This window comes from Lingula anatina, chromosome 1, assembly GCF_051362555.1.
Source record: "Lingula anatina isolate TDL-2025a chromosome 1, LinAna3.0, whole genome shotgun sequence".
NCBI lineage: Eukaryota > Metazoa > Brachiopoda > Lingulata > Lingulida > Lingulidae > Lingula > Lingula anatina.
The window spans coordinates 56,225,133-56,246,912 of record NC_141767.1 but is presented as its reverse complement, the minus strand read 5'-3'; the positions used below and the strand labels follow the sequence as shown (position 1 = coordinate 56,246,912).

The window sequence follows — 21,780 nt, the reverse complement described above, 5'->3', positions numbered from 1 at the left end:
GATGTCTTGAAAGATTTTTTATTGTAAAAACAAAGGAGAAAGTCATGCTGAATAATGGTTGATAATAAAAAAACCCCTGACTATATCAAGATCCTAAACTAGTTTCTAGTGTCTGAGCCCAATATGAAGAACTGGCTGACAACAAAAAGGCACGAAAAGTAATGTGTGGATAATATTCAAGCTTTGGTGTGACCACCATGTATATTCTTCCATTTAAAATGCATATAATTTCTATCCAATAACCTTTTCTCATTTAACTGGGTAGAATGCATATATCACATATTACAGTTTACATAGTATAAACTTCAGTGTCTTGTGTCTAAGACTCACAAATAAATTGCACATTCCTGTTTAGTAAAAGTATGTGAAAAAATACTTAAGCAGTTGGTAAATTTTCATTGTACCTATTCCTTACTTGTACATGAAAGGTCTAAAGGTAGATGTCTCATATGTATATGTATGTATATATATATATATATTATAGTCGATGTTGGAGATGACCTGAATGAACAAAATTGCACTCATTTTGAAAATTAGAGACTTTTTCTGATAATGTTAAGATCTTTTGATGGAGGATGGCATGGTTCTGCTGTATGGGAAGCATGAAAATGTAATTCTTAAAAATATACTGTTTGGCAGTTTTTAAGAACTCTTTTTTTCCTTTTTGTAAATGAAAAAAGCAAATGCTCTATCTCGCTGACACTCAGTTTGTAAACTGAAAAATAGGCTTTTACAAAAAAGGAAGACCAATTCAAATATATATTTTTGCATTGATGAACAATGAAGACCATCAGAACAGTCCTAATTTTTCAATCACAGAATAATAAATTCTGTTTCTTTTGCTTGATCTCTACAAATGAATTATTAAAAGCCTACAATAATCCAAAATTCTAATTAAATTACATCTGATTACTACTCAAAAATCAGAATATGGTTTATGTTTTATAGTGTTTTCTTGTTCCTCTGCTTGTTGAAGCTCAACAATTTCACCCCCAGCCACATGCAGGTTTGGATTGTTTATGCTCTCCTTTAACCTGTCCTCCAATATTGAATTAGCAGGCATGCTTGGTAGCAGTATGGGCTGAGTCTTGACACATTTCACATAGTAAGGACACTTGCTGATGTGGTTGGCCATGTGTGGGTTGCTTTTGAAACCCCAGTGGGTCACTGGACTGAATGCTGTGCTAAAGCACCATTTCTGTAATAGAAAAAATTGCAGAGCGTGAACACAACAGTCGCAACAAAATAATAATCAATTGAATTTGCATGTTATTGTCAAAGTGAACTAAAACAATATAAAATCACGTCAAAAAAGTAACAACTTATATTCACATGTTAATATCAAGGTGAACAATAATGCTGAACATATTATATTTGAACTGAGCTATGGTAAAATGACAGCAACCAACAAATAAAATTTGATCATTTGGAAAATCAACATTAGCTGCATACAGTGAATTTAAAAAAGAATCACTCTCTAAGAAGATACTGGAATAATGTGTACATTTTTCGGAAACTGACCATTAAAAATCATTTCATTTGTCATATTTCTAAAAAAAAAATGACAGTAAAAATAAAAATTAATAAAATATTTACAGAAATGTATAAAACAAAAATTAAGCTTGATTATGCCTCATATGGCACCCCTCACAAACCTTGTAAGCCACCCGCCAAGTCGCCTTGCCATCTACCCTCTTTTTCTCCCATTGCTGGATGACAATACCACGTTCTTCCACCAAGTTACAGCATACCTCACGAAGGGTACAGCAAGTTAGCGCCAAATTACACAGGCTAAAAGAGTCCAGACATCTTCCAATGTCCAACAGTATCTCGAATGGAAGACTAGTCAGCATGTCTCTGGGTGGACCTGTATTAGTGGAGCATGCTTCTTGACTTGTAGACTGATTGCTTATCGTAACTGCAGAGTTATAATCCCAGGATGTCATAACTTCTGGTGTGGACTCCCGTACCCCTTGCTGAAGTCCATTATCCTCTTCCTGTTTACCCATATCTACCTCCATGTTCTCAAAGCCATCAACATTTTCATTGAATTTTTGATAGGTCTCTATTGGGATTTCGGGTTTTAGTCCAAAACTTTCTACAGTGCTGTTGTGTATAACAGTCATTCCTTCATGTTGTGGATGAAACCTTCTCACTGAGTATGGGCAGCCATAATGTGCCAGTGGACACCTCTGTTCTATCCATCCATTCAGGTTGGCATGGATGTCTCCATGGACATTTTTAAAGTGCCACAAGTATTCATCTCTCCGAAATTCTTGTGCACACAAGAAAGTGTACATGGACTTGGGCTTTTGCTGGTACCTTGTTATTTGCTCTAGTGTCAGATCTAAGTTGAGTATATTATTCAGTGTAACTGGCACTGGAGAAGGGCTGAGAGGTGACTGCATAGGTTTCTCTTTTGAATTTTGGACTGGCACCAAGACAAAGCCATCTTCTTGGCCTAGATTTTTGCTCCTTTCAACATGAATCTTACCCTCTATTGCTTTCTGTATTTTTGTGTTTTTCTCAGCAGAATCCATTGTGGTGACCTCATCAGTTGTTTCACTTGCCTCTGCTCTGTGCAATGATTCCCCTGCTTCAGAGAAAGGCACATGGTGGTGTGTTTTACAAAGAGCACACTTGACAAGTGTGATATCTGGATACTGAAATCTACACAGTCCATCATGTGGTACAGTTTCTACTTCTTCTTCATCTTCACTTGAACTGGTAGAAGTGTCTTTTTCTGTGTCATGTGCTGGGCTGGATACATGAGGGCTCTCATTACTATAACTGGTTGACACCACATCCAGGGCAGCAGAAAGAGACTCTGTAGTTTGTCTTGTTGCCTTGTACAACTCACTGAATACACTGCTCTGCAGGCCAGGGGGGTTCTTGGCGACCTCCCACGGAGCCTCACAATCATCATCAGATATTGTCTGTGATGTCTCATTTGTCTGTTGTTCAGAGGATTCATATGTACTGTTGCGTGGTTTCAAGGGGACAGCTGGAAATCTACGGGTGAGATTATTACGTAAGACTCTTCTGGTTTTCTTGGAAACTTTCATAGATTCATTAAGTATCCGCTGATCACGTAAAGCAAGAGCAACATCCAGTTGTCCATACTTAGCATGGATACTGTACTTGGCAGCAGTCACAGGAGCTTGCTTTTCCTTAGAATACAGTGGCCACCTATTCCACTCCATAGTGCAGTATATCACACTAGCTGGACAGGTTTCCAAGTGTGAACCAAGTTTATAACGAGGCATAATAATTGGACAGCCATTTTCATAGTTTATACAAGGCACTTTTTCATTTGGACACAAAAGTATATGTTCCACAAGTTTGCAGGAATGAAAGTGGGCACCACACCCTTCCTTGCAATGCATCATGGGACAACTGTTGGCAGTGTCATCTTGAACTCTGCAATGTCTGTTTAGGCATGTTAGACAATGGTCGTGGGGTACTCCATTTCTTTGAATGAACTCTGCCAGTACATTGCTTTTCTCACTCTGAAAAGAAAAAAAGACTGTAGATAGAATCACATTCAGTGATAGATCATACAGTGTAATAAAAATTATGGGTCAATTTACAGTTTTCAGAGTTTTATCCTCTCTTCCTCTGCTATAAATTTTTTGCCACTTTCAATTCTCCGATCCAGGAAGTTGAAGTTGCGCAAAAGTTCATTACTTATTTTTTTCCAATCCCCCCCCCCCCCCCCCCCCCCCCCCCCCCGTTTTTTTTCTTTGCGGGATATGAAGGATGAAACATTCAGCAGAGGGAGCTGATTGAAGAGAACTATACTACAAAGTGACCTTATCTACAAATGATGATTCATGTGAATGTGAAATGCACCCCAATTTTATTTCACAGTAAAACGATAAATAATGTCTTCTTTTTTCATTTTTTAAAAATCTGGAATTTTACTTGAAAAAACTGCTTTACAAGTGCAGTACTGGTTAATTCATATTCTGCAGAATGTGCTAAACAACAATATATCTAAGCTGCAATGCTATATTACAATGATGTCAACAGACGATTGATAACCCTTGCTTCTTTTGTTAAACCTCTGGAGTGATTAAAATCCACAGAAAATGACTGCAAATCACTAGAAATGATCATTTCATTAATTGCTAGGTCCCAGAAACTGATTTTGCCCTTCAAGTAATGAGGAAATACTGGCCTTTCTGATTAGCTAGATGGTATGCTCAGCAGGTAACAGCTGGTTCTGGTACACCACCATCTGGTGAACAGGTAAAAGAAGCCTGGGGCTTATTAGAAACAAGAATGGGGGCTCTATTTAACTGTTAACAGAATGAGGAAAACGTTATATTGAGTATATAGACCCCTAAGTTACCATAAGTTTTATATGATTGGTGAAAATACCTGTGTGAACATCTAGAGGCAAATTAAGCCATAAATGACAAAAAATAAATGTAATCCACTAAAACTGATTTTATAACTTTTTCCATATAAACCTTTTGCAATGGTGTCACAATTTGTCAGAGAACAAAAGCACTGCATAATTACCTTTCACAGATTTAAACCTGAAGAGTTAAAGCTACCCAGTATATTTAAATATCATTCCAGGGCTAGTTTCAGCATCAAATGTCTTTTCTCCAAATAACTATATCATATTATCCAACTATCAACGTAACTATTTACTGAATCAGCAAGAAGCAGTACAATATTTTTCATTCACTTTAATCAAAGTAAAATATGTTTTAAGCATTTCATTCATGAACCCCAAATCTTGGCTACTCAAAAAGGTGATTAACGAATGCCAAGTCTTGCAACTATAGGGTAGTCTTCAGTATGATTTAATGGTGAGCTAGTCAATGTTTCAGCATAAATTTCAGGCTCATTTCCAAATAAACCATTCACTTGTATGTAGATCCTCAGCAAGTGAAGCATTGCTTTCCACTGACCAGACTGGACAAAATTCTTTGCCATCTCTCACTAATGAAAACACAAGTGTGGTGATTATAAAATATAAAACTTGATGTGTTTAATTTTAGAGAAGTCTGGCATAGTAAATTCAGCTAAATGCCATTCATTTTCAAAATGTTCAAAGAAGATGCAAAAAAACTTCATATTCTTTGCAAAATATCAATTTTTGGATCAAAAATTTTGCTACCAGGGATTTGTGTCAGGAATTAACATAACCTCAGAGAGGCCAGTTTATATTATTAAAAACAGTTATCTTTGGCATAAAGATAACCAATCTAAGATCGCTTTACCATTTTTTTACTTTTGAAAGCTCTGAAATTATTGATGCTGGAAGGGCATTTACGTCACAGCACCATGTGTTCATTCCATTAATAATTTGCTTTGGTTACATGCCATTTGAAAACATACCATGGAACTTAACCCTACAAATTATCAAGCTAACATTCAACTGCACAACTGGGATCCCCATCAAAACTCTTCTTCTCCATTCATGACTCACCTACTCTTTATGCAGAATGTACTGATAAAAGAATCCAGCTTATTAAAAATAAGATCCTATGATATGTTCCACACTCTCTTTGTTTACTTTGTCTTACCTAAAGCTATCAATGGTAACAGCAAAAGTATAAAACAAAGTACAAAAACTGATTTTTGTACAAAGACGGGCATTGAGTTATTATACTGCAGGAGTTCATTTTAAGACAAAAACCTCATTCAATACTTACCAAATAAAGTTGTCTTACAGCGCACTGAATCATTGTGATCCACACATCAACCCCACAGGTGGAAAATTAGAGTAAAATACCTCATTTAATCATTTGAAATGAAAATTTAACTTGTCTGACAGACTTTCAACAAAACCCTCTCCTATGAAAAAGCTTCTCATAGACAATTAAAGGTCATGAGGATGATTGGCTCTGAGCATTTCTTTCATAACTTCCTCAGCTTGAAAAGGCAATCCTACTCTGAACTTGCAAGCAGATAGCATTCACATGTGCCTACAGCTGCCAAAAATAGAACCCAGTACAGAGTAAACATAAAGACTGGAGCAGGCGATGATCAGCACCAATGCGTCTTGCCTGCTCAGTGTTCTTTGGTCTTCTTCAGAATAACAACAGTTTTCCTATGAATAATTGAAGATAACAAGCCCTGATATATTAATGTGCAGGAGATGACAGCAGCATACTTAGTCAGGCTGGAGAATTAATTAAGAATTGAGAAATGCTATTCGACAACAGCCAAGCTATTGTCTACTCAGTTCACATGCAATAACAATTTTAATCCATTTAGGCATGAATATTTCATTGGCAGTTCCACCTAAACAATGATGGTCACTAATAACTGACCAGATTGCACTAATTTCCTAATGGTCGGTGTCTCCAATTATCACTCTCATATTGCAATGGCATTATACCATACATCTTCCCATTCATAAAGCCAGGAGACTTGTGTTATTCAACACACTTATGCAGCTGCAACATCAGCGGACTTTCAATTTTTGAGCAGTAACTAGAAATAATCTGAAATTTTACAGTCGAACAGACAGTTTATAGCTCATAGCTTCCTATGATCTCTATATATTGTACCATTCCACAAAAAAATCTATATCCAACTTTTGACTTTTTAAAGATATATATTCTTATGTTAGCCCCTTTTTTCTGTTTTTAAGTGAGTACATCCTCCTTCTGATATATCCCTTGATCTGTCACTTTGTCAGAACATCTTCACACAATATATCTTATTGTTGGTCAGGTGAGATCACATGCCAGGAGATGACCATTAATCAATGATAACTTTTGTCAAGTAATATTTTCTGTAAGTCTGAACTTAATTTCCCACCATGATATTCCCTTAGGTCAAAATGGAGTGCAATACAACAGAAGTAATATAGCTGTCAAAGTAGAACTAGGGAGGTTCACATTAATACAAAGAATTATCAGTCAGCCAACAGCACACTTTTCTGGCAAAGGCTTACAAAAGTCTCTGATAAGCTTCTCATGAAAAGAGCACACCAAAGTGAAATGCTTGAAATGAAAGAAACAGCAAAATGGGTACACCACATGAACTTTCTTGATAACATCAATGTGATTAGTCATACTTTTAAACCAAAGCCCTTAACCATTTGCAACCCCCCAAATTGATGAGTTGCAACCATAATTTTATGGAATGAGAAAGTCGAAAAAGATAGCAAAGCTGTCAAATGTAGTGATTTCATTTATAAATCAGTATTACATTACTGCTACAAATATTGAACAGATGATTTACACAGTTCCCCAATGTTTCTACCAAAATTAAACATATGTTGTTATAGTGAATATTGTTTGAGAGGTGTGTTGATAAACTGTGCAGCATTAACATCATCACACAAGCAAAGTAATGTTTTCGTAGCTCTTTTCCATACCTAGGCCACTATGATTTAAAGTACAAAAGAGCTTTAGGACTTCACTATGATTTAAAGTACAAAAGAGCCTTAGGGTGCATTCAGATTCACACATTGTACTAGCTGGGTCGGTCCACCTCTGTAGGGGAATCTCCCTAAAGTGCAAATAATGGAATCACCCTAAACAGCACACAATGATTAATCACCCCTAGCTGTTCAAGGAGGCATGCCTGACAATTAAGCTGATTCCAGTGATTGTACTTAACAAGTGTTCTCCACAGAGTTGGACCAACCCAGCTTGTATGACATGTGGATCTGAATGCAGTCTAAGACCCCATTTCCAGAGATTAGATCGATCTACTTTAGATCGACCTAACTCCCTGGGGGTTCACTCCCTGGTAGCTGTCAGCCGGGCGGACACGAAAGTTAATTACCCCCTTACAGCTTGTAGTAGGCGGGACGGACATTTAAGCCGGATTATCTAACAGTAATCTAGTGAGACTCTCCTCGGGGATAGATCGATCTAAAAGCTCTGGGAATACAGCCTAAGTCACCATGATCCAAAGTACAAAATCTACTACTAGTATTCAATGGAATCAGTTCTTGATGGTTAATTACCCCTAGCTGTTCAAGGAAGTGTCAAACCAGGGCTTGACATTAACTTTTTTCACTTTGTTTCTACTGAATGCAATCAGGCCTGGGGCCGGTTTCACAAAGCAGTAGTTAGTTAGCGATCGGTAGTTAGCCTCTCGCTAGTTATAGTGCCGTTTCACGAAGCAATCGCTAGTTCTCTCGCTCGTTATTGTCTCGTTGTTACCTTGGATATTTAACGACTGGTCAGAGCAGTCGCTAACTCTAGAGTTTCATCGTACGCATGCGTAATGAGTGAAATAAAAAGGTTGCTTAGTTACTGTTGTCTGTCGTTTGTCTTTGTATCCAATATGGCGGCTACCTTTCTTGCTATCCGTACCGCCAGATGGCAACGTGGACTACGGCGTTTTCATGAAAGGCAGAATCTATTAGAATATACACACGATGATGCAATTTACGAGAGGTTGTGCCTAGCTGTGACAAAAAGAGCGGCAAAAAAGGTGGTGGAGATTCTTTACGACGACCTCAAAGCAGACGTTCTTATGCATTTCCAGCCACCAAAAATTGGAGAGTTAGTGCTTTCGTGACACTTTTACGCAAGAGTTCCACTTCTGGCAGACGGTTTCGAGACTACGGTGAGTAACGAGAGAACTAACGACCGTACTTTACAACTGAACTTAGCGTTGAGTTAACTACTGCTTCGTGAAACACCCCTCGAAAATCGCTAAGTTTGCTCGTTAGCGAGGTAGTTCAGTAGTTAGTTGTTCTAACTAACTACTGCTTTGTGAAACCGGCCCCTGGTGGTTTGGTTGTTGTTCCAGATTAAAAAAATTTCAAATAAAAGGTTATGACAGTTTCACTGCATTTTTTTTTCTTTTCTATTCTTTTTTTTTTACAAAAAGAGATTATAGAAAATGTAATATATAGAGTTTACCCAACTGACATGTGCCATCATTTGCTTTCAAAGTTAAAACTTATTTCCTGACTTTGTAAGGCTATTTCAGCAATAATCTAGCTTATATGTTGTAAACAAATGTTTTAATAAACTTTTTGACGTTTCAGCAGTTTGTACTGTTTCATTCTGGGGCCGGTTTCACAAAGCAGTAGTTAGTTAGCGATCGGTAGTTAGCCTCTCGCTAGTTATAGTGCCGTTTCACGAAGCAATCGCTAGTTCTCTCGCTCGTTATTGTCTCGTTGTTACCTTGGATATTTAACGACTGGTCAGAGCAGTCGCTAACTCTAGAGTTTCATCGTACGCATGCGTAATGAGTGAAATAAAAAGGTTGCTTAGTTACCGTTGTCTGTCGTTTGTCTTTGTATCCAATATGGCGGCTACCTTTCTTGCTATCCGTACCGCCAGACGGCAACGTAGACTACGACATTTTCATGAAAGGCAGGATCTATTATAATATACATACGATGATGCAATTTACGAGAGGTTGCGCCTAGCTGTGACAAAAAGAGCGGCAAAAAGGTGGTGGAGATCCTTTACGACGACCTCAAAGCAGACGTTCTTATGCATTTCCAGCCACCAAAAATTGGAGAGTAAGTGCTTTCGTGACACTTTTACGCAAGAGTTCCACTTCTGGCAGACGGTTTCGAGACTACGGTGAGTAACGAGAGAACTAGCGACCGAACTTTACGACTGAACTTAGCGATAAGTTAACTACTGCTTCGTGAAACACCCCTCGAAAATCGCTAAGTTTGCTCGTTAGCGAGGTAGTTCAGTAGTTAGTTGTTCTAACTAACTACTGCTTTGTGAAACCGGCCCCTGACCAGATAATGTGAATGCTTGCATACAACATTTTTGACGGACATCATATGAGAATCAGACAGAGGCAAAAAAATCTAGGATATCAACCTCAATATTGCTTTTTCCAACATCATCCAAACTACACAACTTAATGCTCATTTATAAATATCATAATGGTTTATTTCATAATTAAAATCTTTCACATATTTCAATTTTTGGTTGTTTAGGTGAAACATTATCATATTGGTATTACTGCACACTATGATTGTCTGATTCTCATATAATGTCTCATGTGATAGTCTCTTTCCTCTGTCAATTCAATCTCTTCCTTAATGTTCTTTACGAAACAAACCGAACCTCTTTTCAATGGTATCAATGTCCTTTACATTGAAGGGATCATGACCAATGACTTCAAGGCACTGTTCACATGAAAAATCCAAATTCCAAAAATCCAAAATTCCATTGGCGGTATCTGGTGATCATGGTCTGTGCCCTGAATACCCCGCGGCGTAATTAACTTGCAGACCGAGCGAGTTACTTCCAAAGCTGCAATTAATTCTCAGCTGCGCTCAGAGGAGATTCGGACACCTGGAGGCATGCACAATAAGTTAGAGAGAAAGAAATGGCGGTTATGGTTGCTTTGAAAAATGTGTTTCTCTATTTTGTGCAACAACAAGACGAAGAAGGTGAGGTCCACATACACCCGACAGATATGAGTGCAAACTGATGAACTCCACAGTTTGGAGATACTGCTGTGCATGTGTCCAGGTGTAAGAATCTCAGGGCGCGTGTTAGACGTTAAATTTTGAATAGATCTTGTTCTTTTGGAGTGTTCGATGCCATAAAACTGCTGTTTTTGTTAATAATTTCCATCTAAAACAGCTTTGTATGCACATTTAAATATGTAGTTGAGTTAATATTAGTAAAATTAGCAATTCAATACAAGTTTGAGTATATTTTGAAAGTAATATAACTGAAGACATCTAAACTGACTGCACTTTATTTACATAGAGCCTCATGTGGAAATCATGCAGCAAATAATCAATCACATCCCTCCAATATAGCATTTTTCCAACAGAATGGTGCTAATTTGCCTAAAACTGAAGATTAAAAAGATATTCCCAATCACTGTTTTGATTCAGAGTTCGCTTTGTACCTATTATTCTATCCATAGACAATACCGAAAACATAAAACAAGGTCCAATCTTCACACTAAACACAATATATTAAGAAATACTTTACTACATGTATTCACAACAAACACAATTTTGTAACTAGAAAAGCACTTAGAGAGCAAAGACCTCCACAAAGGCAGCTCGCTTCTTTTCAATTGAATATATTATTTAATAAAATCAACTAATAATGGACCACCATCGAAGTCTCAGTAAGCAACCCAATTTCTAACCTATCCTGAATTCTCTTTCTAAAATCAGTCTATAAGTGTTTGAGTTAGGCTGTAAACTAACAAACAAACTAAGGCAAAAACATAACCTCCTTGGTGGAGATTGTTATATAATCTCAAACTAAGTTAATGAAATTGTAAAGGTGTAAAAACAAAACAAAATCCAATTATCTCAAAGGTTTGCTCTAATGATTGAAACAAAGACTGTAAACTGGAGGAAGTACATGACATTGGCTAGGTACATTACATGTGTCAAAAACTTCCTTGAAGCATGATTCAATGTATAACTAAGCACCTGATATATGTGAAAACTTGTACCACATTTTTCAGATCTTGCTAATTGTTCTCATCTATTAGTTGTTTTTTATGCTTTTTAAAAAATACAATAACTGAGGAGGGTTCCACTTCTTACAGTGACAAAGTGTAAGATTTTCATCACACCTGAAAGGTAATCTATAAGACATTTCAAGCAAAAATGAATTTTCTTTGAGAAAAAAGGCAATTTTTTCATATTCAGGAATTATTGCACTACCCTTGTACCTGTCCCTGTACTTGGATTATTTCTAGATTCCTTTTGATAAATGTAATTATTGTTTGATATACATGTATGACTTGTAAAAAAAATAATAAATAAATAAAAAGATTTTGCCAAATTTTATTTTGCTAAGCAAACTGCTAAGGAGACTGCAGAGTAGACTGCTAGGGGGACTGCCAAAGCAGACTGCTAGGGAGACTGCCCTGGCAGTCCCCCTGGCAGCGTGTTCCAAAAATGCAAATTAAGACTGCCAGGGAGACTGCCAAGCAGACTGCTAGGGGGGGCTGCCAAGCAGACTGCCAGGGGGACTGCCAAAGCAGACTGCCCTGGCAGTCCCCCTGGCAGCGCGTTCCAAATATCCAAATTAAGACTGCCAGGGGGACAGACCGCTAAGGAGGCTGCCAAGCAGACTGCCAGGGGGACTGCCCTGGCAGTCCCCCTGGCAGCGCATTCCAAAAATGCAAATTAAGACTGCCAAGGGGACTCCCTCCATACATACGATACCTGCAAAGGAGACTGCTGTGGGAGATGGGACTGCTAGGGAGACTGCAAAGCAGGCTCCTTAGGGGGACTGTAAAGGAGACTGCAAGCAGACTGCACAGGGGACTGCTTTTCTAGCTGGGAAGTGAGCGAAGTCATCAGGACAAGAAGATGGAAATGGATTGGCCATGTGCTGAGGAAAGACCCAAATTCCACCACTAAAGTAGCCGTGTACTGGACACCAGAAGGGCATAGAAAAAGAGGCAAACCTAAGACGGGGGCGTCTCGATAGTCCGAAGGTTCATTGGTCCGAAGGTTCATTGGTCCGAAAAGTGGTAACATTTTCATCGATTTTTTAATCAAGGGTTCATTGGTCCGAAGGTTCTATAGTGAACATTCGGACCAATGAACCTTCGGACTATTGAACCTTCGGACTATCGCTACGGCCCCCCTAAGACCACATAGAGGAGGACTGTCAAAGCAGAGTTAAAACAACTAGGCGAAAGTTGGGAAACAATCCAACATCTGGCTAGAGACAGAGAGGAGTGGAGGACCTTTGTTGATGCCTTAGATGCCCGACAGCATAATTAATCACTTGTTCAGCTAAAAAACGCTGACATCAAAATTCTGGTAGGAATTGACCTATTTATCTGTCCCACCAATTTGTAAGAGTCTGCTAAATGATGTAGTACTGCACGGCATTGCATACTTGTTCAAATGAGACTGCTGAGGGATATGTACATATACATATTTATATTTAAGTTATACTAGTTATACTAGTTATTTGAAACTATACAGTGGCATTTGGTCAGGTTCTGTGGTAAAAATTTGACTTCAAATGCTTCTGTAAAGAAACACCAAAGGGCATTGTTTTATACTTCCCAAAAAAATGACATTTGGACGGGTATTCAGTGGTCACAGCTCTCGAGCTGAAATGTGGGGACACATTTGACCTAATATGGCAGCAGTGGCTATTTAAAAACTGTGATATTTCCTTTAATTTTAGATATAATTTTGAACTTTCAGAAGATAGAACTTGTGTTTACATCCGGTGTAACTGAAATGCGCAATACACTGCAATGCAGCGCAACACAGTGCAATACACTTCAAAAATCAAATCCAGTTGCAATTACACAAAAGAAATGACCATTCCCAGCAAAGCAGGGTGATATAAAAACGACCTATATTACTAGGTAAGTAATATCGTTGATATAACTTAACAAATCAGCAAGACTTTTATATTGTCCGGTTGGCAGCCATGTTGGCGAGTGGCTCTTTTTGGATATATTACTGGCCAAGAAGAGCTACTCGCCAACATGGCGGCTGACCAAACAATGAAAAAATTGTCAAGTTGTATCAGCAATATTAATTACTATGTACTATATTTTGCTTTTATATCACCCTATTTTATTTGAGATTACCCTTTCCTGTGTTTACTTGCAACTGGACTTGTGTTATCAAGTGTATTGCGCTGTGTTGCGCTGTATTGCAGTGTTTTGCGCATTTCAGTCACACCCGTTTACATCGGGCATTCTGGTTTTTCTGATATATCTCCAACATGTACATGTAATATAATATACGCTGTAAATTACCGTCACGCAGTCTAAGATCTATCTCAAGGTACCAAGCTCTGCCTTGCATATGCCTTTCAGTACGCATGAATATAAATCAGCCATGTTCACAACCATTCAAAACCAACTTACACAGTATTCTTCAGTCATTTCTGTTCCAGTATAACCTTGTGCTTTGAGATCAAACGCCACCCTCCGACGAAAAGGAAACTCCAGTTGCCTTTACATGCGGAGAGATACGAATATTAGTTTAACATTTATTCCTGTCATCATTTCCAAGTGATAAGATAGAAAGTATTCAGATTGTTTGAGCAAATTTTATCAAATGTTTTAATAGTTTATTTGAGATTCAATATATATGCTTATAGTTCACGTGTGATACAAAATAATGTATACGAAACTAAATTAGCTAACAATTGAGGAAATTACGGAAGAGACTGGCTGGACAATGACAACAGCAGAGGGACGCTGTGTGAGTGATTAGACTTCATAACTGGTCAGTGATTGACGTTTTGTGCAATTATGTATTAGGAGGACTCTGATATATAATTGACAACTAATTGGATAATTTTCAATCCCAATCAGTTAAGGTCAACTTGATGACAGCCATATATGACGCAAGTTTTACTGCAGTTGGCGACACTTGCCGTGCGTTTTCTCTTGCGCTGCTAATGTTGCAGTGACATTAATGTGCAAAGTGCTACATACTTGTGAAGAAGAGGGAAGTATTTGAAATGTATTGTTTGCAGTGGCTTCTTCCTGTACTTCTCTTGCCAAAGCCAGTGGACCCGGCATTTTTATACAACCATGCTATGTTCATGGTACTGTATCTGACTAGTTTCTTTCTGGAGAAGAAACCATGTACTATTTGCAGCATAGTGTTTCTGGTGGCCCTATTCTTGGTCTGTTACAGCTGTACAGGGAATTGTCTGTTTTGGACATGCGAAGAGGAGGGATGCTCAGAAGGCAGCAGCTGCAGTAAATCCTGATTACACTGGATTATTTATATTTAATTTTCCCCCTGTACTGTACATTGTGATACATTCAGTGGAAAGTGAAGTTTATATACACTGAGGCATGGCGTTGATAGCAAGCAGATTCACCACAATGTCTTTTAAGGCAGCTTAATGGATAATATACAAAAAATCCACAATAAAAAAATACTATAGTGTTATAGCAACTCTCTTTGTGCCACCAGCACAGGCAATTGACTGAGTACTCACCAGCATTTAAAATAGTAACCTGTTATAAACCAAGGAATCTAGAATTTTCTTAGCCTTGCAACAGTCCACAAGCACTTTGTCTACCAGCAGTTGTCAAAAGTGTTTTGATTGTGCTACAGGATTCTGTATCACTGGCAAAAAGCCTATCATCATTGAAAGACAGTGCTAAAATATTCATGACATTCATCAGAAAATATATTTAATAATTTGATTGATGTATCCAAAGGCCTACTCATAGGTAAATTTGAAGTGTGCATTTTCACTTACAAACTCAATGCTTTGGGAGTGGTTTTAATCCAAGTATGAATGAAAGTAATACATGAGCATATCATTTGTGAAACTGCTTGATAATGCTACTGAGTTATAGGTCTTTCATTATGTCAGTTAGTCCTTAAAACCTTCTGTAGTATAAAATTGCATAGATATTCCAGTTTTAAACTTTAAATCTTCAATAGAGTTTATGCATTGTTCATTTCTTATGATCTGGACAAGGAGATGCCAGCTGGGGCTTACATTGCCATTTGAAAGCGGTGTTACTGTGGTTCTGGATCATCTGACTCACAATCTTGTTTGAATATGAATAAAAAGGAACAATCAAATGCAATCCTGTGGTATTTTCCTAGAATGAATATCCACTTTTTGTATTTCAAAAAGCATTTTGTGCACATTTGTCATTTCCTGTATTTTTAAGAATGAAAAATATTTAACAATACTATGTAATTTTGTAAATACAAATTTTCTAATTCTGTTACTTTTAAAAAGTGCAATGCATGTGTGATTTTAACTCTTGATGTATTTGTATATGTCAACTGTGGTCTTCAATATAGGTCGTAAGTTTCTTTAGACAAAGCTTTTGTTATTTTTTAAATGTGTCTGTTATTCAAAGAAAGTTTTGAACATGGCACAACAGTTTCTGGATTTCACAAATCTTGACTATTAAACCAAACAAAAATAAAGTATGATTTTTGTAAATAAATTAATAAAACAGCGTCTTTGTTATATGTATTCTTTCAACTTGTTTTGCTGAATTGAATGTCCTGTTACTGCAGTTATCCCAAGACAACTGCGCGATCTTCCTGTGGTCAGAGGAAGACCTGGAACACGATCAAAAAGACCTGTAACCCGCTCTCAGTATTTAAAGTTAACCTTCACGCATGTTCACGTCACAAAAATTTGTATTCAGAGACGATTTTGTTACTTTACTTATTATCAGCATTATTACAAAACAAAACTTATAAAAATACCTTTTTCAAATTACTTATTTCTTTATTTTGCCAAACTCTTAAAATTATTTTTATAGAGACTCGCACGGGTCGTGTTAGATTCACCAAAGCAGACTGTTGGTACTCAAAACTGTTACCCCGTTTAAAGCTTTTTTATATTGAAGCTTTTCAAACATCCTATTTCAAGAAGACGCTTTTAATCTTTGATCAACGTTTTAGGGTCATTAGAGGCCGACGAAAGAATATTTTACCTTTTGAACAATTTGAGTTTGTTTTCATCCGTCGGGTTCCGTTAAACAAGAGGTTTAAATGGTCCTGTAATTTGTATAAAATGATATGTAAAGTGGAACGGATTGAGAAGCCGTAACAGTTTTGCGAGACAAGATTTTTAATGTCTGGATAACCGTTACTCGTACACAAGTAAAATATTTATTTTGACGCTTACATGTTATCTTCCGAACAACTGGACGCTGCTGTTGCACGGGAGAGTCCCCACATGTACAGGTTAGTCCAATCCTAGATTTTGACCAACTCACGTATCTGGTCTGTATGAATCAAATGGAGGCGGACCCTCAGGTAAAATCGGTATTCGTACGAGATTTAACTATTGTAATTTATATTTATTCCCAATAATTAGTTTTCTTCTGTGTATACGTTGTATATTTGCACACTGGAACATCTGGATGGTATATCCATTTTACTGAATACCTACTAGGCTGACCTGTGATTTTAAATTGTATGTATGAATATGTTTGAAAATAGGCATGATCAGATTATTCTTTTCCTTTTTTCCTGATAATTTTGGTGTATCTGGCCATTTTATGTACTAAAGCTTAATATTAAAAATCTGTTTTTCTGGTGGTTTATACATGTACAAAGCTTAAATACAGGTGAAAATAATCAGTGTACATGATTATATTTTCACATTCAAAAAGAAACTGGCTGTCTTAACTTTAAAGATTCAGCTGATTTTGTTCGATAATTGTTTATGATAGTAGTAGTTTTGTAAGATTTGGGAGTATGAAAAACCTTGTATCATATGCAGGGCTTTATCAAGCGCAGTTACACACGTGTCAACTATTTTCTTCACAGTCAAACTGGGATAGGCTATCTGTGCATTTGACAGCTTCAGTTGGCTTGTTTGAATCAATTTTCTTTTAACTCAGAAAAAAGTTTCCGTCAGTAGCCTTCGCCTGTTGAAATATAAATTCTAATTTCCATAGATGGGATTGTCAACCATTTGTGTACTTGACAATGCATCCCCCTGATCCTCGGTGGGTTGAGCGCTAGTATAGTAATCCTTTAAATCGGGCATTCTTTGCCTTACTTCTGCATAGGAATAAGTGCAGGACTCCTCATCGGCTGTCATAGGCGATAACCGAATGTTCTGGCCCGTTTGGGCATATGAATAATCCTCGCTGGTTGGAGGCATTTTGGGTGCTGTGATTTGATGTTTTTGCTTCATTGGCTGATCAGATAGTTCGACGATGTGATCTTCCTCTCCTTCCTTCAGTGGTGTTTGATCGATGTCAATAGAAGTCGAAGTTAAAAACCCTTTATTTTCTTCCTGCAATTTAGATTTCTTCGCCGGCCTTAGGTATAATACAGAAGCTTCTCCATTGGTCACCGTGACGTTGGCGGTACTAGTTTGACTCAAGCGATTGTCTTCTTCTCCGAAGTTGAACACCGGATTCTGAGCCAGATTATCAACTGGAATCTCCGAATAAGCTCTTGAGTCTCGGGAAACCATATTTTCAATTATTTGGGTCGTTATGTGTCCTCGTTTACGCCTGTAAATGCAATAATTTTCACTAAATATGTGCTTATGTTACTTTGATTTGACTTAAGTTCATTTCCTCAATTATTTCTTTTTTATCATATATTGTCATATTTTGTATGTGATAATATTTGAATAACGTTATACTGGTATTTATAATCTGCTAGATTCAAAGCATTGTGGAACTGAATTTACAATTTAAAGAATAAAAAGTTAACTGTGATCTACCTTTTTCTGATAAAAAACACAATAAGTACTGAGAGGATAACTAAAAGTAATGCTGCGGCAGCGATACTTCCTATACCCGCATCTAAAAAAAAAATTAAAGACAGTCTCTATTCATTTCTGATTCTGCTTCTTCAACCACAGAAATGTTTTATTAGTTACAGCTCACTTTAAAACAAAGACAGGTTTTTATCGTCTTAGATTTATCTTTTTAACCAATGTCTATGAATTGCATATAGAAAATGTGCACAATCAGAAATACTTAAGTTACCGGACAGAGGGGAAGCAAGCGCTCTGTCGCCGCCAGCTGGCACCTGTGTAGGAGTGGTGGAGTAGCTTTCCTTCGAGGTAAGTGACGATGTCAATGTAACTGAGGGCGTGGCAACACTACTTCGATAAAACACTGGCGTCATGATATTAATAAGACTTTTTGTAGATGGATGTAAATTAGTGGGAAGAAGGGTGCCTTTTGTTGAACTTAGCACTTCAATGGAGGAATTTTCTCCAGATTTCGTTGTGCTTTTTTCCTTTTTTCCTGAGGTTGTAGTTTCTTCTGACGACATAGTGTTAACATTTGCTTCAGTAGCTGTTGGTTCATAAGAGGTCAGTCTCGAGTTACGTATATTTGTGGTAGATGTTACATCCACAATGTATGCGCTAGTTTCTGTAGACTCTGAGGTCTTTTCTCTTACCGTTGTACTTTGTGTAATGTCTGAAATGTTGAAAGTTATACATGTACTATACGCATTTCAAATCATCCCATAATATATATATATATATCCCCGTATGGTATTGAAGCAATAACGACCAACACAAATTACATCTGTCACAGATATGTAATATTACTATTGATAAAAGATGTAGGCTACCGTATTGGCAAAGAAAGTGGTTTTCTGTATTGCAATTTTGGTCATCCCATTTCCATTGTCCGTTGTTCCAAAGGACTCCACATTGGTTAGGACCACCATTGTCAGGCTGACCGTTTGCCCAAAATGAATAATTTCCATACAGTCGATCTTCTGAAATACAATTATCATTACACAGGTCAGTTAATACAAGTTGATGTGCAGTTACTATGTTATTGTAATAGTTATAAAAGTTAATCCAGTAGAATTGCAACCCAAAGACCGAAGTTTTACAAAGTTTTGCATTTTAAAAGTGTATTATTAGAAACCGAGGATAGTAAGTAGCTCAAGCGTGCAAGGACTGACATCTACCCAAACGATAATCAATGACGCCAACATTGAAAATATAGACAACCAAGGCTGTTGATAAAAAGCATGTGTCGAGTTTTGTGATTGATTAGCAGTAAACGACCTGAGCATGTCAGATTTCAAATAATAAATAGCAACAATAAAGAGTCCAAATGCACAGACTTGTACAATAGGCAATAGATGACAATGCTTTCTTTCGGATTGGATCGATTGCATCATAAAGGCTAGTTTTGCGATCGATTGGCTGTTGAACATAAGTCAAATTCTTCTTCTGTACTGAAAACACTGTGTTAGAATGTGTTTTTCAGTAGATTTGAATTCCATTCCTTGCTGAGATGAGCATCCTAAGGTTATAAAGTTCAGTTATTCTGTTCACTTCATATATAAACCCGTGTGAATCGAGGTTAAATTTGACCCCGGATTAGATCTAGACTCACAACATCAAGCCCTTACCTTTCGGTAAAAAACAATGCGGAACTTTTTCCAACTGTGATTCTTGGTAACAACACATCCTACTGTAACAGTATGTTTTAATTTTGTCTTTGCATGCAACAATAGAACCGCAGCTTGGGGCACAATCTATTTTTTGGTTGTCGTCGACAATGCAACTTCTGTTCTCTAAAATTTAATGTTGAATTTGACAGTTTATGGATTTATTCTTAAATTACTTGAATTTAAATGAGTACATATTCAAGTATTACAAACATCACTTTAATGATAAAAGAAATGAATATTACACTCTAGCTTCATAGTATGAAATAGGGCCTACATGTATTACGAAAACTAGAAACATTTCTCCATTTTAACATAACGATTTTTGCAGAGCCGATTTTTAGCTGCATATAGCAATGGTTATTAAACAAATTTTAAGTTGGACAAATTACGTGAGTAGTGCCACAAAAGTGGTGTATGCCCTATGTGACAAAACTAGGCAAAATGCAATGTCAAATGTACTTCAGTGTCCCGCAAAATTAAAAGACAAGAAGAGGTGGTCCAATAAACCTCATTTCGATCACAGCATATTCGTTTGGAATACTTCCCACTTTTTAGCAGTGTAAGTTACAAAATAAATGAATAAAATAAAAACATGGCAAATATAATTCTAATAAATGACTGCCTTAGTACAGTAGATCCTACCACATGTATACTGAGATTTGGTCTACTGGATCATAATCACAGCCGGTCCAACTTTCCAGCGTTAGAGGTCTGTGTGTGTGTGTGTGTGTGTGTGTGTGTGTGTGCGTGAGAGAGAGAGAGAGAGAGAGAGAGAGAGAGAGAGAGAGAGAAGGGGGGGGGGGTCGACGCGAATTGAAATGGTCTGCATGCACATGAAAATTTACCCTGTCCGTCCCATGAAAATCTCGCTCCATGCCAACGCAAGCCAATCCACAAAGATGTTTCGAGTTTATTTTTCATTTCATCCGCCTTTTGTGCCAACATACTCTGAGTGGTGTTGTCCAAGATGATCGCTAGTTTCCCACCACTATTTTTACATTGTCCGAAAGCATCATCCCATCCAACTTTTTTGTTACTATAGACGTAACACTGGTAATCTACTATCACTGACGATAAATTATTTTTATCGTTGCAAAGTTTTTGGATATCATTGGGAAGAATGGAACTTTCTGCAAAGAAACAGAAACTGGCAAAGGTTTACGTACGTAAAGTAGAAGTGTACAATTTTCATGTAAGCTTACATTTTTAGAGGCCAATGAGATGAAAACTGACAAGAAGTGCAAGTGTCGTTAAACGTCCGGGAAATTCACCACACGTGTATTCCGTCTCCAATCCCACAATTTTTATGTCATCTTATTTATGATCAATCAGATTTACCATTCTTAAAATTTAGAGTTCAGATTTCCAGATAATGTTACCCAGTAATGACATTTCCGGGATAAAGCCTTCTCACCTTGACAATTTACTTGCATCAAAAAACTGAGTGTAGTAAGTAACACACGAGCCCAAGGAACGGCCATGATTACATGAACGGAAGTTGCTTCTCAAATGTGTTCTCATGAATAATCCTCAATTAAACTATCCACAAAAGGATAAAAAACGGCCATTGCTGATGCACTGTCCTGACTGTCTGCTGACCTCTGACCCCTCATCAGCCTAAATATCCACAAGCTCTATCCAAGTTATCTTGGCAGTGAACCTATACTCTTGTTGACATTGCAGAAATGATAGTTATATTTGTACTGATAATCACGTGAGGGTTACTGGTCTAAGCGGTCGTTTGCTCTGTGGAAGTGAGATCATTACTAAAGACGATTATTGGAAATGGGAAATGCACCGTTTTGTGCTTGCAATCGAAATGAAAACATTACATCAGAATTGTTCAATCTGATGTTGGTATGAAAGATTAATGCATTTTAAAAGTTATGCTAGGCAAAAACTTTTTCTCAAAACTTACACCAAAGAGGAAGGGCTTTCAAGTATTTTTGATAACATCAAGCTAT

The 21,780-nt window shown here is 37.3% G+C and overlaps 3 protein-coding genes across 4 annotated transcripts; 1 reads left to right on the top strand and 2 right to left on the bottom strand.

Moving 5' to 3' along the window:
- Positions 1 to 2: 2 nt before the first annotated feature.
- On the bottom strand, positions 3 to 13,924 carry LOC106169890 (F-box only protein 30). Of its 2 annotated transcripts, none has more exons than XM_013549530.2 (3): positions 13,792 to 13,924; positions 1,656 to 3,509; positions 3 to 1,198 (listed from the first exon to the last, which is right to left on the bottom strand). In XM_013549530.2, exons 1-3 carry the CDS (start codon positions 13,807 to 13,809, stop codon positions 917 to 919), a joined length of 2,154 nt encoding a protein of 717 aa, XP_013404984.2. In that variant the 5' UTR covers positions 13,810 to 13,924; the 3' UTR covers positions 3 to 916. The 2 variants fall into 2 exon arrangements, with proteins under 2 accessions (XP_013404984.2, XP_013404983.2); XM_013549529.2 differs by lacking the exon at positions 13,792 to 13,924 and adding an exon at positions 5,673 to 6,059.
- A 127-nt stretch (positions 13,925 to 14,051) lies between these two features.
- LOC147764809 (apoptosis inducing factor BLCAP-like) lies at positions 14,052 to 15,870 on the top strand. The gene has a single exon (XM_087009120.1). It carries the CDS (start codon positions 14,394 to 14,396, stop codon positions 14,646 to 14,648), a length of 255 nt encoding a protein of 84 aa, XP_086865246.1. The 5' UTR covers positions 14,052 to 14,393; the 3' UTR covers positions 14,649 to 15,870.
- An 834-nt stretch (positions 15,871 to 16,704) lies between these two features.
- Positions 16,705 to 21,691, bottom strand: LOC106169887 (uncharacterized). The gene is made up of 7 exons (XM_013549527.2): positions 21,231 to 21,691; positions 20,662 to 20,946; positions 19,775 to 19,939; positions 18,977 to 19,126; positions 18,379 to 18,819; positions 18,111 to 18,192; positions 16,705 to 17,895 (listed from the first exon to the last, which is right to left on the bottom strand). Exons 1-7 carry the CDS (start codon positions 21,295 to 21,297, stop codon positions 17,316 to 17,318), a joined length of 1,770 nt encoding a protein of 589 aa, XP_013404981.1. The 5' UTR covers positions 21,298 to 21,691; the 3' UTR covers positions 16,705 to 17,315.
- Positions 21,692 to 21,780: the final 89 nt, after the last annotated feature.